Source organism: Neophocaena asiaeorientalis, unplaced genomic scaffold (assembly GCF_003031525.2).
Source record: "Neophocaena asiaeorientalis asiaeorientalis breed wild unplaced genomic scaffold, Neophocaena_asiaeorientalis_V1.1 scaffold1520, whole genome shotgun sequence".
In the NCBI taxonomy this organism is placed as follows: Eukaryota; Metazoa; Chordata; class Mammalia; order Artiodactyla; family Phocoenidae; genus Neophocaena; species Neophocaena asiaeorientalis.
Genome location: NW_020175243.1, coordinates 12,805 through 29,855, shown reverse-complemented (window position 1 = coordinate 29,855; position 17,051 = coordinate 12,805). Strand labels below are relative to the sequence as shown.

At 36.7% G+C, this 17,051-nt stretch overlaps 1 protein-coding gene across 1 annotated transcript in view; it reads right to left on the bottom strand.

Annotated features, from left to right (window-relative positions):
• TASOR2 (transcription activation suppressor family member 2) overlaps positions 1–16,497 on the bottom strand; it is a 35,812-nt gene extending 19,315 nt beyond the window's left edge. Inside the window, exons 1-12 of the mRNA XM_024765415.1 lie at positions 16,494–16,497; positions 15,708–15,853; positions 15,316–15,411; positions 14,160–14,232; positions 11,058–11,149; positions 9,694–9,831; positions 9,430–9,560; positions 9,328–9,347; positions 9,128–9,227; positions 7,879–8,014; positions 4,669–4,741; positions 4,509–4,571 (exon numbers count right to left, since the gene is read on the bottom strand). Of these exons, the coding sequence (XP_024621183.1) occupies positions 4,509–4,571; positions 4,669–4,741; positions 7,879–8,014; positions 9,128–9,227; positions 9,328–9,347; positions 9,430–9,560; positions 9,694–9,831; positions 11,058–11,149; positions 14,160–14,232; positions 15,316–15,411; positions 15,708–15,853; positions 16,494–16,497 (1,072 nt within the window). The remainder of the gene's footprint in view (positions 1–4,508; positions 4,572–4,668; positions 4,742–7,878; positions 8,015–9,127; positions 9,228–9,327; positions 9,348–9,429; positions 9,561–9,693; positions 9,832–11,057; positions 11,150–14,159; positions 14,233–15,315; positions 15,412–15,707; positions 15,854–16,493) is intronic.
• Between the last annotated feature and the right edge of the window lie 554 nt (positions 16,498–17,051).

Genomic DNA, 17,051 nt, shown 5'->3' with positions numbered 1-17,051 from the left:
ATTTCTCTTACAAAATGCTCAGCTTTACTTCTCGCAGGGAAGGAAGGAAAGAACTAAAGGGGGAGGCACATGAGGAGAAAAAACTATTAACAACCTGCTTGTATCACACGCAGAAAGTGTTTCAATCCTTTAAGAGTTAAAAAAAATGTTAATAAATGTTCCCTGTGAAAACGTTTTCCCCATTGACTATATAAAATAATCACACATGTGAATGTTTGCAAATATTTTAAAATTACGTTATATGGAAAATACTATTTCTAATTGAGAACAGAAAACATATTAAACAGTTTCAGAATGTGATGGTTATTAGCGAAATGTAGAAAAGAGACCAATTTCATTTTATTCTTTTGAAGGTTAGAAAAATAAATGGTTTTTTAAAAAAGCTTTTAGACTCTCTTAATGTTGTACATTTCCCTGGGTCTAATTATTTTCTTCCCTACTAAACTATCAAAGGCAATAAAGCAGCAGTTTTGTTTTTAGAGTAAGACTTCTGATTTTATACTGGTTACAATTTCTAAAATTTTTAGCATAAAAAAAGGCAAAATATAAGTCAAGCAGGAAAACTGTTAAGACTAAATTAAGAGGAGAAAGAAAATAAGATGAGATGATCAAGACGAGGGGAAGCGTAACATCTGCACGGGCAGGAGGGGAACATCTCTCACAACCTAGGTCCTGCGAGGAAAAGGAGAAACACGAAACAGGTGATCCTGCAGGGACTGCCCTGCTTATTTGCATCACTCAATGACATGTTTCTCAAACTGCATGCAATAACCCATGGGTGTATTATAAAATCAACTTAATGGGCTGCAACCAGAATTCTTTATTAAATGAAACAGAAGATATCAGATTGTATTACACATAGTTAGGGTAAATGCTTCCTGAAATTTCTGTTTCAGTAATGTATGAATTTGTGTGTACTGGACTACAATATACAACGTATTTCTTTTCTTTTTTTTTTTTTGAGCTTTTGTGGTATTATATTTAGTCATCTTGGCTGGTTTAATCACATCGTTGTTGTTGTTCATTTTTTGGCCACACTCTGTGGCATGTTGTGTCTTAGTTCCCTGACCAGGGATCAAACCCGTGCCCTGTGCACTGAAGTGTGGAGTTGTAACCACTGTACTGCCAGGGACATCCCTCAAACATATTTCTTATAGTGGATGAAATTAGCACACTTGAGAAAGAGTGACAACATATATGTTGAATTACAGGTAATTTATTTAATACCTTTAAAATGGTTCATATAGAGAGAAACCCAATATGGTTGGCCTGGAATTTGTGAGGAAATGTAGAGTGTGAGTTGCTGCTTCATACTGCCGTTCTTTCTACCACCCTCCTAAGCACACACATACACACACAATTTCTCAAACTATAGTTGGCCAGAAATAACTACTTGTTAAACCACAGGGTAAAATCTTAATTATCTAGGATCCTGGGGATCCACACACCTCCAGTGTTTCTTCTTTAGGCATCAGAATTTTAAAATTCAAAATACTATAGATAGGGTTGGCAAATTTTTTCTGTGAAGGGCCAGACCTCAGTCAAAGCCGCCCACCTGTGCCAGCACAGTGAAGTACAGAGACAACAGGTAATGCCTGAGGGGCCCTTTGGCCCAAGTCTGCTCACCTCTTCGCTAAGGGGTCATAGAGCATAAGTTCCCTAGTTTTAAACAAAATATACTTGTTAAACCACAGGGTAAAATCTTAATTATCTAGGATCCTGGGGATCCACACACCTCCAGTGTTTCTTCTTTAGGCATCAGAATTTTAAAATTCAAAATACTATAGATAGGGTTGGCAAATTTTTTCTGTGAAGGGCCAGACCTCAGTCACAGCCGCCCACCTGTGCCAGCACACTGAAGTACAGAGACAACAGGTAATGCCTGAGGGGCCCTTCTCATGCACCACAACTACTGAGCCTGCGCTCTAGAGACTGCGAGCCACAACTACTGAGCTTGCATGCCACAACTACCGAAGCCCGCGTGCCTAGAGCCAGTGCTCTGCAACAATAGAAGCTACCACAACGAGAAGCACGTGCACTGCAATGAAGAGTAGCCCCCGCTAGCCGCAACTAGAGAAAGCCTGCAGCAACGAGGACCCAACGCAGCCAAAGAAGGAAAAAGAAAGGAAATACTAATAGTTCTCATCACAAGGGAAAAATTTTTTTTTCTATTTTCTTTGATTTTGTATCTATATGATATGATGGATGTTCACTAGAATTACTGTGGTAGTTGTTTCATAATGTATGTAAGTCAAATCTTTATGCTGGTAAACCCTAAACTTATATAGTGCTGTATGTCAATTATATAATACCTCAATAAAACTGGAAGAAACTAGAGTTACAACACAAACCAGTTGAACGAAAAGAAAGTAAACCCTAAGTAACCCCCAACTCTCACGGTAACTACTGGTATATATTTCATCACCTTCTCTATCAAATGAAATTTTTTAATATTATGTAACTAGACTGACTAGTCTGTATTTTACTTCCTCTCCCTGGTTCACTCTCTGACTGAAATGCTAATTTTTCAGCAACTCAATAACCTAAAGGAAAATACTACAGGGAAAAAAGAGAAAAGGTCAGGTCACTGAGAAATAGGTAATAAAATCCTAGAAAATGTAATTTATCAGTAATAAAAAACCCACAGATAATAAAGACCTTTGGTGCCTACTAAACTGAAGTATGAATTATACCATTCTTTTTAACGAAAAAGTAACTGCAAAATTAAGAAACACCTAGCTGAATACATTTATACCTGAGCAGGTATCAGGAAAAGAATGGCAAATAAAAATAAATAGGAAAATGTGGCTAGCCATTAAAATAAAAATTCCTTTCTCTGCAGTTCATTTAGATAGTAACAAGGAAAAAGAAAACATGACAAAGTTCTTATGTACTGATAACAGTTCACAATAAAGCAGCAGTTTTCTAGACAACTTCATTATTTCAAGAATTTGGAAAGGCAGAAGTCAGAACGATTTGTAACAGGCTATTATGAAATCTAAGAAAAAGAACTTTTTAAGTCTGCTAAGCGAAGAGTCACTCAATTTAACACAAATAACCACAGCACTGAACATTTCTGAGTGACCAGAAATAGAAGAGTGTCTTAATGAACTAGAGGAGGCTGTGAACATTGAACACAACAATCCAATGTTTACTCAAAAAGAAATCCTGTGCTGTTCAACACCAAATGGTACAGGAACTAATGTTTCTTATTCAGGGGGTAGTGTACACCTAAAAATAAGAATAAAGGCAGAGCTCCTGCATACGGAGGGAGGCAGTGTGGGACAGAGCTGGAAGCCAGCTCAGACTCAGCTGTTTGACCTTGGGCAAGTTTAAGTTTCAGTTTCCTCATCTTTGAAATGGTCACAATAAAAATACCTATTAAGGGCTGTGAAATCAATTGTGCCTAGCAGAATATCAATGTAGTAAATGCTTGAAAAATGCAAGCAGCTATTGCCATTATGTTATTATAATTGGTAATATTTTGCTTATTCCAAACAGGTAATGCCAGTAGTTCTCTGCTTTGAGTAGCTGAATACAATTTAAAAACATCAATTAAAAAATGTTTTTGGATTGGTTGTAGCTTTATAAATACCATATACTATATATAAGTTATGTTTAAACATACACAGTGTGATTATAAAACAATGAGGAAAATTTCCTCATATGACAAAAAGAAATGACTCATTTACTTTATTTATTTGCTCAGCAAGCACTTATTATTTTTTAGGTGCCTGACATTGCTAAGCAGTAGGGATGCAGTAGAATACAAGAAAGGCAGGCATTAAATAATTATAAAAATAAATATTTAAATTATATTGGTGAAAAGCCTAGGGGTCCTCATTGAAGGAAGAGTGGTGATGGGAATAAATAAAGTGATATTTAAACTGACACCTGACAGCTATGGGTAAGTGGCTAGACCAGCACTTCTCCTCCAATTTTATTCATTATCTACCCCCACCAAAGAGAGCCTTTCTAGACTTTGTTTCCTAACTGCCCTCTGAAATTCTAATACCACAGATATACTGTATATCTATTTACAGACTGCAGGAGCAATATTTTTTGCCCCTAACAGGCAATTCCTGGTCCTGGCTTGGGGGGTGATCAACATCATCTGATCAGGGGGAAGGAGACAAGTAGTCCAGACAGAGGGAAGTGCTTCTGTGAGGACCTTAAGTCCTACTGACGGGGAGACTATGATAAAACCAACTCCCAGCTCTTGTTGTTCAATAACAAATGAATCCAGTTTTGGACATGCTGAATGTGAGGACCATCTGAGACAGTTAAGTAGAAAGAAATGTCCATAGGCAGGTGGATATCTGAGCATGGAGCAGACAGGAAAGGATAAGCCTACAAAGAAAGGAGATGAAGGATTAACCAGGGAGAGTAAAGGAAGAAAGTTATTTAAGAGAAGAAAAGAGTTACCAGGGTCATATGCTGCTGAGAGTTTAAGATGAGGACTGAAAAATGGCCCACAGGTGCAGTGAACTGCCAGTCCTGGTCCTTACCTGCTGACGGGGATGAATGGAATAAATGCAACCCGTGAAGACCCATCTGCTCCTCTCCAAAACCTACACAGAATGAGAATCAGAAGAAAAGTGAGGTTGCTGATCTTCTACAATAAAAGTAAACATACTGAAAAACATTTATTCAAAAAGTTGTTCTTACTTGTTTCTGACATTAAGGCTGACGACGTAAGTAAAATGAAAAATTCTCGATCTTCTAAGCATTTGACGATTGCCTTAAACATAAAATAGCAAGAAAGAAGATTCAATTCCTCTCTCCTTCTCCCTCTACCACATTCTTCAGTGATTTTTAAGCTCATGAAAAGTTAAAGAAAAAAATTCTTGAAATGTCAGTATTTATGGGAATCAGGACAATTTCGTCCCCAGTATCAGAAACTGCAAGTTCCTTAGCATTCAAGTAATCTTGGCCTTGTTATGGCTACATATATTAAATAACTAGAACATCATGGGTTAGTTTTAGGATAGTGTTCAATTACATAACAAATCAATCAGAAACAACGTCTTTCATTTTTTTTCATTGACATGTTGGACATTTCATACTGCTAAGTAGCCGCTCTGTTCCCATTTAGCCACTACAAATTCAAGGTCAATCAGACCTATGATTACCATGTTAAGCTCATTTTAATACAAAATATATCACAGAATCCTGGGACTAGAAAAACTGGAAGATACCATCCATTAAAAGAATCCTTTCTACAGCTTCCTAAGAGATGAGTAATAAAAGGAAATAACATCATTAGGTCCCCTGGTTATAAGAAATGCAGATGAAAATAAATACTTCTATTTTCCCTCTACCACAGTCTTCAGTGGCATCTTCTGTCATTCTAAATCACAGAGATAACAGCTCTTCTTCCCCATTAGTCACCATTTCAAAAGCCTATATACCCTTAACAAAGATAAAATTCAATGTCATACGATAATTTGTCAGTTAAAAAAACAGAATAAAATATACCACTTTATAAAGTGATAAAACATACTTCAAACATTGACAGGTCATAAGCCTACAAATACGATAAATCAATAAATTATTCAACAACTCAAGTATGAAAAAAAGACTTCTTTTCTAATTATTTATTGGAACTAATTATGAGACTGAAACTTCACCCACAGGAACAATCACTATTGTGAGTCTCCAAACATTTCTATCACAGCCCCTATGCATTGGTTGGTTTACATTTTTGTCTCCTATAGTCTTGTAAGTTCCTTGATGGCAGGGACAATTTGTCTTTTTGCTTCTGGCACACAGTAAGCACTCAAGAAAGAATTACTGAATAAATGTATCAACAGTTATATATACCCATATCTTTGGTATTTATCAGCAAACAAATGTAATTCTTGTTTTATTTTTTTATCGGTGTAAAGAGTAAAAGTGACAATAATTAGCTACATTATTCTGAATTTTAGTTTTGTAATATAGATGAAAGTAAAATCCTATATCTGCTTAAAACTGTACATTTTTTTATTCCAAAATACGTGCAAGTAAAACAAATATGTAGTGTATCTTATTAGTCTCTCAAATTATGTGCTGAAAGGGCTATATAAAAGTCCTATTTTAATCTTTGTGGGGAAAAAAATCACAGAATCTTTGAAATATCTACTTCTAGCCTTTTCCATTCACACACAGAAAAATCCAGCCATACATGTCTTTACCACCTTTTAAAGAAGAGACCTTCCCCAGTACTGTTCTTGAAGTCCAGTGTTGTAGGTACAAGGGAAATTTACTGCTCGTCCACTATACACCAGGCACCAAGGTGTCAAAGATGCTTAAGACATGATACCTACCCTCAAGGAGCTCAATGTCTAGGTAGGGAGACCGATATGTAAAGATTATTCATTATAAAATGAGGCAGGAAAAGCAGCCTGGAGCACTGAGAGCGAAGGACCTTATGTGATAAGTAATTTCTGTTAAGTAAGTAACACACAAACTGTGAAGTAAAGCTGGGCACCGAGTCTCCTGAGTTCAATACCGGAACCACTCACAAGTAGACCCTTCACTAATGCATTTTCTGAAAGTATCTTTGAACTTCCTTCCTTTGAATTTCCAAATATAAAATGAACTACACTACTTCAAAAACACATAGCCTATAATCCCAGTCGATATTCAGTGGTTATCTGCTCAGCATCCTGTGTCACCCACTGCACCTCCTCACTGCAGAATGGGGGGCACTGACCTCGCACCCAGTTCTGGAAGGTGGGCTCTGAGTGGCCTGAACTAATCAGTGTGGGCCATTCCCTTTCTAGTTGCTGCTGAGAGACATGCACATGATGGAACTGGTCTAAGGACATAAGCCATGGTTTGGAGGACGGGTTCTCTCTGGATGCAAAAAGGAAGCACGCAGCCCTGACTGGCAGCCTAGGACAGAACTATTGCACAGAGGAGGGAGAAGCTGAAAGAAAAAGAGTCCTGAGCAAACAGCACTTGAACTTGCTTTACCATCTAAAACTGAAAAGTAAGCCTATCAAAACTCTTTATTGTTTAAGCCAGTTTGAATTTCTGTTACATGCAACTCAAGCATCTTACCTGACACTACCCACAAGGCAGCTCACCTATCTATTCTGTTAATTTACTGGTTTCATACTGTCTACTATGGGGATAAGTCCGTTGTGCCACTAAAGGGCTGAGCAGACTTGTTTGGTCACTTCCATCATGCACACTGTTTCCTTTGGGATGTTTGGGAATCCCTCACTATAAGGTCAGCACCGACTCCTATCCTCAGACCGAGGAGCCCTGGTTAACACAGTGGAGAGGTCTTTGGATGTTACATATTTCTCAGTAGAATCGTGCTTTTCTACGCTATGAAAACAACAGAAGCAGCAACTTTTTCTTCTTTATACACCCATGTGTTGACAAGGGTCACTTTTAAAGAAATATCTCACAAATCAATCTCCTTTGATTAATGCAGAAATACTAGGGATCTACTCAATTCTTCCATCATAAAACAAAAACAACAACAAAAGAGGATTTGAGAAAAACTGTCCTCCTATACTTAAAACCAGGAGTATGAACTGACTAGTGAGACACAGAAAAAGTAAACTAAGATACAAAGGGGATGAACATGTTAGCCAATAAATATCATGTCAATAAATATTAAATGATAAATATCCTCTTAAGGGAATTTCCTGGCGGTCCAGTGGTTAGGACTTGGCACTTTCATTGTTGTGGGCCCGGGTTTGACCCCTGGTCAGGGAACTAAGATCCTACAAGCTGTGTGGCGTGACCAAAAAAAAAAAAAAAAAATCCTTTTAAGCAAGCTAAAACAATTCAATCTAGGCAGAGCCAACTAATAAATAGATATCAATTTCTCAATTTAAGGAAAACATAATAATAATATTTTAAACTGATGATTCTTACCAATTGCTCCCTTTTAATGTACTCTGTTAGTTTATCTACTTTTTCCCCTTGTTTGTTGGACAGTTTCACCTCATACATATTGAAGCACATATCTTGGCAACAGACTGTGGAGAAAATCAGAAACACAGAACATTTCCTATTTTAAAATGCTATTGTGAAAAATTCCGTTTCTCCCTAGACCCACCGTGTGGCTGACATGGTTGGTCTTGGTGCTCCGGCCTGGTGTCAGGCCTGAGCCTCTGAGGTGGGAGAGCCGAGTTCAGGACACTGGACCACCAGAGACCACCCGGCTCCATGTAGTATCAACCGGCAAGAGCTCTCCCAGAGATCTCTGTCTCAACGCTAAGATCCAGCTCCACCCAATGGCCAGCAAACTCCAGGGCTGGACGCCCCATGCCAAACAACCAGCAAGACAGGGACACAACCCCACCCATTAGCAGAGAGGCTACCTAAAAACATACTAAATTCAGAGACATCCCAAAACACACCACTGGATGCAGCCCTGCCCACCAGAAAGACAAGATCCAGCCCCACCCACCAGAACACAGGCATCAGTCCTCTCCACCAGGAAGGCTACACAAGCCACTGAACCAACCTTACCCACTGGGGGCAGACACCAAAAACAAAGCGAACTACGAACCTGCAGCCTGCTAAAAGGAGATCCCAAACACAGTAAGTTAAGCACAATGGGAAAACAGAGAAATATGTAGCAGATGAAGGAGCAAGGTAAAAAACCATCAGATTCACAGTTCTCTCTGCAGAAGCAAATACTGTAATTCATCATAATGTAAATACATGTAAAGGCTACTCTACTCTAGGAAAATCGAGTGAAAATTAAAAAACTAGATACTGCAAACCTTATAAAGATTCTAATAGAATTCAGTGGCTAGAATCTGTTGCATCTGTTATCTAGGCAAGTCCAAGTTGTTTCTTGGGGAAAGTCAAACTTCTAGCATCAAGTAAATTAATTTAGCCTGAGAGATCATTTTCCCATAAATGGATTAAGATACTAAAATATAAAAAGTGATTTGTCAAAGATTACAAAACTAACTTATTTCAAGGCAACGGTCAGATTTATATCTGAATTTAGGTCTCCTGTGTCATGGTCCTGTGCTCTATACATCTCCCCAAGAGTAATCTAAAACCAAGTACAGTTGCTGCATTTCACACCAGTGCCAACAAGCAAGACCTCAAAATGAGAATCAAAAAATTATACAAGCATCAGTAAAGGCACTTATTCAATACTTACAGTTGTTTTGGAACCAATATACCGTAAGAGGACCAAAGAGTTATATCACACATCAGACAGCCTTGAATAATTAATTTCCCTTTCCATGGATAGATGAGAACTGTAAGAAATGAGGGTAAGAAAGAAACTGATTATTTAATTTATGAACAAAACATTTACTTAAAGAAACAGCTAAAAGAACCAATTAAATAATTTCTTACCATCTTCTTTGAGTTCAAGTCTAGGGGGGAAAAAAAGAAGCATATTTTATAAGAGCAAAGGAAAGAAATCCAGTAAAACAAAGTATGTACATAATTACTTACTTGCTTTTATGATTATGAGCTGGTGCTGCCATCTTTTTAGGTTCCCTGTACTGAAAAGCTACAATCACATAAGGACAGATCTGTCTGGGTCGCTCAATAACAGTGCTGCCTGAAAGTTCATAGAGGTAATACTGAAAGAAGCAAAATAAGTATTATCAGGGTAATACTACAGAATTCCACGTGCAGCTAGTTTATTTCAACCCCACCCAACTCCAAAATTTAACTAATTAGATTTAGAAATGATTTATTCCCAGGTGACTATACCTGATTCAGTTCAAAGGTGCGAAAATGACTTGTCTTGTGAGAAAACTTGTTAGTATTTACAGCCACGTGGCAATCATAGCCAGAAGATGGGCTGGTATAGTTAGTTGTATAATTCTCAGACACAAACTTGACTCTTCCCTAGAATGAAAATATTAAGACTAATCAAATGTTTTCAAATAGCAATAATCTTACTCTAGGATTTATTTAAAAGTAGCCTAATAAAGAACATATACACATGTTTGCTGTCAAGGTCCCGCCTCTTCATCAACAGGACCACCAAAGGCAATACTAAGAAGACAAATAATATAAATGTACTTCAGTGAGCAATCAAAACCTGTATTCTTTCCCCATCAAACAGCTTATGATGTTGGGCAGGGCTGGCTTCTAAGCAGTAAAGTAAGGAAGACTGAGAGCACATAGGCAAAAACTAAACAGCAGTATCCACCAGACAGGGTGGGATATGGGGGCACGAAACCAATGGCGAGGCACAATCTGACATAAGCAAAAAATGTCTGTTACCTGAGCTGCCAGGCACGTTGTCTGCGGCAGAACTACAGCACTTATCACAGAGCAGGAGAGGGAAGAGTAAGGGAGGGAAGCAGTGACTATGAGCCAATGCAGTGCTACTTTCCCTCCAGTTCTTGGGGACAAGTTTTGGAATGTGAAGAGTTCACACTCTTAAAAAAATCAGTAGTGTTAGGTTTATAACCAAAGAACTTAAGATAGTAGGAAAGCTAAAACAAAAGCAAAAACAAAACAAGACCACAGAATATGTCCTCAAAAAGCCCCCCAATCTCTAAAATTAGAGTTTTCCTACTATTTGAGTGAAAATTCTAATTGCGTGATTCATTTATACTGGACTATTTAAGGGCATTTAAAAATTTCTGAGATCATCAGTTGCAGGTGCCCCATGAAACTGTGAACAAGGTCTCAATGTTTTAGGGGTTAAAAAAATATATAAAGGTTTCTCATTTTGACAATTTAAATCAATGAATGTTGCTTTCTAAATTCATCTCTTATAACTGAAATCACACTGCTTTATAAGCAGCTACTTGTTTTCTGTTATTTACTATTTAAAAAGTGGCATTGTGGGACAGGGTGAGAGGAAAGCTTTTCACTGAATACCTGTTGTATTATTTTGAAGCTTTTTTTAAAAAAAACATATTCATAGATCATCTATAAAATGAATTTTAAAAAAAGCTTTGTCCGTAAAGGAAAGCAAAAAGCAGTTATTTTTTCTGACTTTAGATAGCTGTCTTTGGCAAGGACTATGTGTAGCAAATGATCTGCAAAGAACATTATCACAGACTGATAATCTTTCATTTTTAAAAGAAAAATTACATAGAAGCACATTTAGTCTTTACCTTAATTAGATTAAAAATTACAACATAACCAGACTTCCCATGATACCAAGGTCTTGCATGAAGATAGTCTGAGTATTTGGAAATGTATACACCTATAAAAGTATAAAAATAGATTAATTTACACTTTAAAAAGATTATTTACACATGGGTTACCTTTAACTGAACAAGACAACACAAAAGACAAATAAATGCTAACATTAAAAAACTATTTTGAAACTGCTTACCTTTTACAAACTATTTGAGACATTCTAAAGGTATGGAAACGTTAGAGCTAAGATACAATACATCTGTTCGACAACCAATTTTCTATTTGGGTATGGTAAGTGAAAAGGGATAAGAGTATCACATTTTTGGAAAAGTCTTCATGAGTCTGTTTTTTCTCCATGCAATCATTCAGTGAAAAGGCCTATAGTAATCGGATTCTCAAGTTATTTTTTGCAAAAGATCTCAGTAAGTACTCATATTTAAGAATGTGTGCTGAGGTCTACTACACTGCAGCTGTGTGCCAGGCAGCAGTGCCACAAAGGGAAATACAACGAGGTCCTGCCTTCAAGCAGCTTATTCTGCCCGGCTGTGAATTCCAGGGAGGCGGGGGTTATATCTGTTTTGTTCACCACTGTAGCCACATCACAGCCCACTGCAGCTTAATAGAGAAGTGAGTCTCAAGAGGGGAGAGACTCCTTTAAGTTACGACAGGAGAAGAGGATCCCCACACGGCAGCAGCAGTGAGAATGAGGAGGAAAGGACACATTTCAGAGATATTCCTGAAGTATCTCTTTTGAAATATAAAAGACAATGGTGAGGACATGGATATAGCAGACAGAGCAATAAACTTGTGGCCAGAAGATTGGGTTCCAGTTCCAGGTTTTTCACTTACTGCTAATAATAACCATGTGACTGAGGAGTATGTCACTTAAGGGGGCAGGGTGGGCATGAGTATAGATACATAAATCACAGGGTTCTCAGGAAGATTTAAAAAGATCCATAAACTTTTAAAACTATAATACACTACAGTAATATAAAGGATTACTTTCATACACAGAACTATCCATTTCTATTTGAGCCCAAAACTATAGAACACACACAGGCAGTAGTGTTATTTTATTATTACCCCCAGTACATGTGATGAAGAAGATTGTGTATTTATAGGAGCAATCCAGCCTCTATCTACTCCACCACCCTACTGAAGCCAGCCTCTCAAACATCAACAATAAACTCATGTGATTGCAGTAAAGCACAAAAATGGCCTTAATTTTTAGAGATGTAAGCTGAGGTGTTTGCCTGTAATTCACTTTCACAATTTTCAGGAAAAAAAATTTTTTTAAACAAATGAAGAGAATAATGCAAAACATTATCTGTTAAACGTAGGTGATAGGTATATTATACTACGCTCTCTACTTTTTCTATGTTAGCATTTTTCATAATGAAAAGAAGGGGGGGTTAAAAAGAGTAGGGGAGAAGAAAAAAAGGTTTTAGGTAAACTGTTATTGGGGTTATGAACTTATCCCCTTTCATGTCCTTTAGAAGAGCTGAATATAAGTTTAAAAAAACATTTGTTTTACACAGAGTTACCATATGAGCCAGCAATTCCACTCCTAGGTATAAACCCAACAGAAATGAAAAAACATGTCCACATAAAGACCTGTACAAGAATGTACATAGTAGCATTTTTTATAATAGCCAAAAAGTAGAAACAACCAAATGTCCATCAAGTGCTGAATGGATAAAGAAAATGTGGTACAGTGGAATATTATTCAGTCAAAAAAGGAATGAAGTATATGCTACAACATGGATGAATCTCAAAAACACTAAGCTAAGTAAAAAAGTTAGTCACAAAAGGTCATACACGATTCCATCTACATGGAATGTCTGGAATAGGCCAATCCATAGGGGCAAAAAGTAGAGTACTGGTTGCTTAGGCTGGTGGGAGTGGGGAGTGACTGATGAAAATGGTCTAAAATTGATTGTGCTGATGGCTGCATATTCATTTTAGTGAATATGCTAAAAAAAATTGTATACTTTAAACAGGTGAAATGAATGGTATGTGAATGTTATCTCAATAAAGTTGTTATTTAAAAGAAATGGTCAGCAGGAATGTAGCCATGAAGCCCAGTAATCCTTCTCAGTGCTGATCTCCAACTTCTGTAGCATCTGACACCGCTAACACCCCTCCTTACAGCCTTCTGTTCTCTGTGAAACTCCCCCTCCTGATTCCTCATCCCCTGGACTGCTCTCAACTCCCTCTTCCTAGCCTTGCCCCGTGGCCCCATCCCTTGCTCCCATAACCACCTGAAAGTTCTGCTCTTGCCATCTTTGCTGCCGCATGTAACAATGTTTTTGGCTTCAACTAACACCCACCTGCTGCCACCTTGAACCCCAACCTCCAGTTCTAATCCCTTTTCCAACTATTTTTACCACCAGCAGGACAGCTTTCAGAAACACTTATGACCACCTCATTATTTCTCAAATTTAGCTCACTGAAGTGGTAGTGTTCATTTAGGTGTAAGCTCCAAGCTAAGCACTTGACACAGTCTCATGTAATCCTCACAGCAAATCTAGATGATAGTTTTATCTATTTTACAGATGAGGAAAGTGAAGCTTAAAGAAATTAGTGCTAATCCACATTCTTGACAATAAGATTACCTTTCTCTTTTAACTCAACAGCTTCCCTACAATTTCCTCTCCTCCGTGTCTCTCTTCTACTGACAATATCAGTGCAGTGTAAGTTACCTTACATTTGATTCTTTGTTACTCCTCACATTCCACAGTTGCCAAGGTGTGTCAGTTCCATCTATTATGTGTTCCTACTGCCATTATGATAATTCAGAAGAAATCCTCACTAGCCCCAGATGACTGCACTAAACTCTTGGCACTGAAAGATACCTTTAGTACCTTTTCTAGTCCAACCATCCTTTTAAAAAAGATAACTCCTACTAGAAAACCTTAAGTCTTAGACTCAAAGCTCATTTATATGTTGAAAGGTCTGCTTCCAAAGATTACTATTTATCATCAATGAAACTAGCATTTAACATAGGTATCTTATGTAACTAACTAAACCCCACTTCACCTTGTAAAAGAGATTCCTTTTCCTTACAGACGTACCTTTCCCTGGGTCACCCAGAGTGGTGATAGCACTGCTGCCAACACAGAGTCCACGCTGACATACCAACTTTGCCTTAAACAAAAGATCGTACTTTGCTTATCATATCGTTCTTGGGAGGGTCAATGAAATAACTCTATAATCTATATACAAACTTTCAATACAGAATCTGTACATTGTATGCATTCATGGCACAAAGCAAGCTTATGTAAGGCAATTGTGTTTTAGTTAATATTAACAGTTCAAACTTTTTCGTGAAATTTTATTATTTCTGTTAACAAAAATGTCACCAGCAAAACCAAATTAAACAAGCTCACAGATAAGTCCTCTCTTGAAGATTTCTTTTTCAATTACAGCTTGGGAATCACTAAGTTTGAAAATGTCTTATCCGCAAATGCTTTTTTTTTTTTTTTTTAGTATGAATCCATAACATATCTTATTTGGAAGTTAAATAAACTCTCTAGTATTACTATATAATCCATAAGTTATATGGTAATGTTAATTATTCTTTAGCAAATCTATCCCTGTTCTTTAAAAATCATGACCTCAACCGAAATACTACCTTTGAATTACTTTAAGTTGGATTATAGATCTCTAGCATTGCTGAACTGTATCTAGAAGCCACACACATCTCTGGAGACATACCTGCACACAGTAGTTTCCTTCTCCACAATTTAGGTACAACCAACAATATGGATGTTCAATTTTCAAAATAAGGCATGAAACAATTCCAAGTAACTAGAATGCTGAACGTGTTCATCTTGTCCCCAAAATCATGTAATTTAAACTTGAAAAACCTCCACAAGAAATAGAAAATATCTATCTAAACAATGATCGAGAATAGAAAATATCCATTCACTCCATTCAAAGTCATTATTAATACTTAAGAAATCTGTATTAATCAAAATCTCACCACGAGCTTACAAATGTATTCAAGATAAAACTAAAGAAAACCTATGGAAAGTTGTAGAAATACAAACTCTTTCATGACAAGCTTTCACTGTCATTTACAATGCCACCAAACTAACAAAAAAGACTGATGAACTGGTAATCTTACAAACTTTATAGACCTAAAATACCAATATTTAACTTTAATGATATAATTAATTTTGTACATTAACATCACAAAATTACTTTTCTACGATCGAATTCCCTTACCTGATTTTCAGTTTCAAACAGAAGAAACTCATAAGTTTCTTGAAGTTCTTCGTGAGTATAGTTACTTGCTTTTTTTTCTTGGTAAAAATTTTTGTACTGTATAAGGAGAGAATAATCAAATGTTATAAACATGTTATTTTGCCTTGAAAATTAATTTTTAAAAATGCATCATCTGAATTCCTCCTGCTAAAAGACTAATGAAATTTATTATTTTTCTATTCCCTAGAATATATTATAATTACCTTTCAAGTGACTATTTCCAAGGATCTTTTATTTCAGCTGAAATGTGATAGCTAAAAAGAACTAGGCTTATATATCAAAAATAATGGGTCTATTTCTTTAAAACTAAAATCAAACAAACACACAGACACAGTGTGTACCAAGCACCTCACCTCATTTAAGAAAATGTCATTTTTCACCAAAGTCACTTGACTGTACTGAAAACCATGCTCAGATGCAGAGTCCAAGTAAGAAGTATGGAGAATTGAAACTGCCCTCTGGAAGAGAGAGTCTGAACTCAAGGACACTGTCTCAAAAACTGTAAAACACAAACAAAAATAATGCAACTGTTTAAGATAACCAAAGGATGGGGAAAAGTGGCACACTAAATACCACTGAATACTGATACAGGAAATATATCATCTATGATAATAGGAATAATCATCTATTTCCTTCCTGTATAATTAAGACATTTACAATGTGTTTTGGCTACCATATCTGGACTATCTTAAAAGATCTCACATGTGAAAATAACCTCAATGGATTATAACTGAGGGTGAATTACTTTTAATGCAAGAATAAATCCCTTTTGGTTTAAAGCTGGGTGCTGTAACCATACTGGGTAAAAGCAGATGCAACTGTAGTGTCAAGTTGGTGGTCAGCAACTGCTTAGACCAATGCTTCTCATTCTTACAGTTTTTTAAACCTAAGCCACATTTTGATAAACTTACCCTTCCTGTCTTCTCACCAAATCCCCAAGGAAGTCTGTTAGGTTCCTTGGAAGGAGCCTACTACTGCACACTCAGCACACACATTAGAAATCATGTTTCTTTGGGGCTTCCTCACCAGCCTGTACATGTCTATTAAAATTTACTTCTTATGGGCTGTATTATAAAATCATCATTTTACAAAAATAAAACTTCATTACTTTTTTTGAAAGTGCTTTTTTCAAACCGTACCCATGTGTTATCCCAAAGATGCTGGTATACCCCTCCCATGAGAGGCATGCTTCCTAATTGAGAACTACTGACTCAATCCAGTAATTCTCTTGATTGAGCCCTTGTGTTTTTTGATTTTACCAGTCCTCACTTAGCAAGAACTGAGCCTAATGAGTTCTCATAACATTTAACTATTTGATTTGTTTACTCCTTTCTATTTACATCCTCTCTATTCTCTTTAACAAGGTTGGGGGGAGAATACACACTGATTATTTGTAAATAATAGAATAATTTATGTAAGACTGGAAGTTTGATTGGGCCTTACAGTATAAATAAGTACATTAATATGGCTTCCTACTTATACCAGGACTCTGCCAATTACACTAAAGTTCAAAAGTTAAAGAAAACATAAGCTTTTTAATTAAAATTAATTTATGAACAACAGATTAAAAAACCCTAGACTATTACAGAAATCAAAACAAACATTTCAGTAAAATTCATTTGGACTAAACTGTCCTAATGCTTCAATTCCCAAGGTAATCTAAAAATGATTTTGATAATAATACTTCATAGTATCAA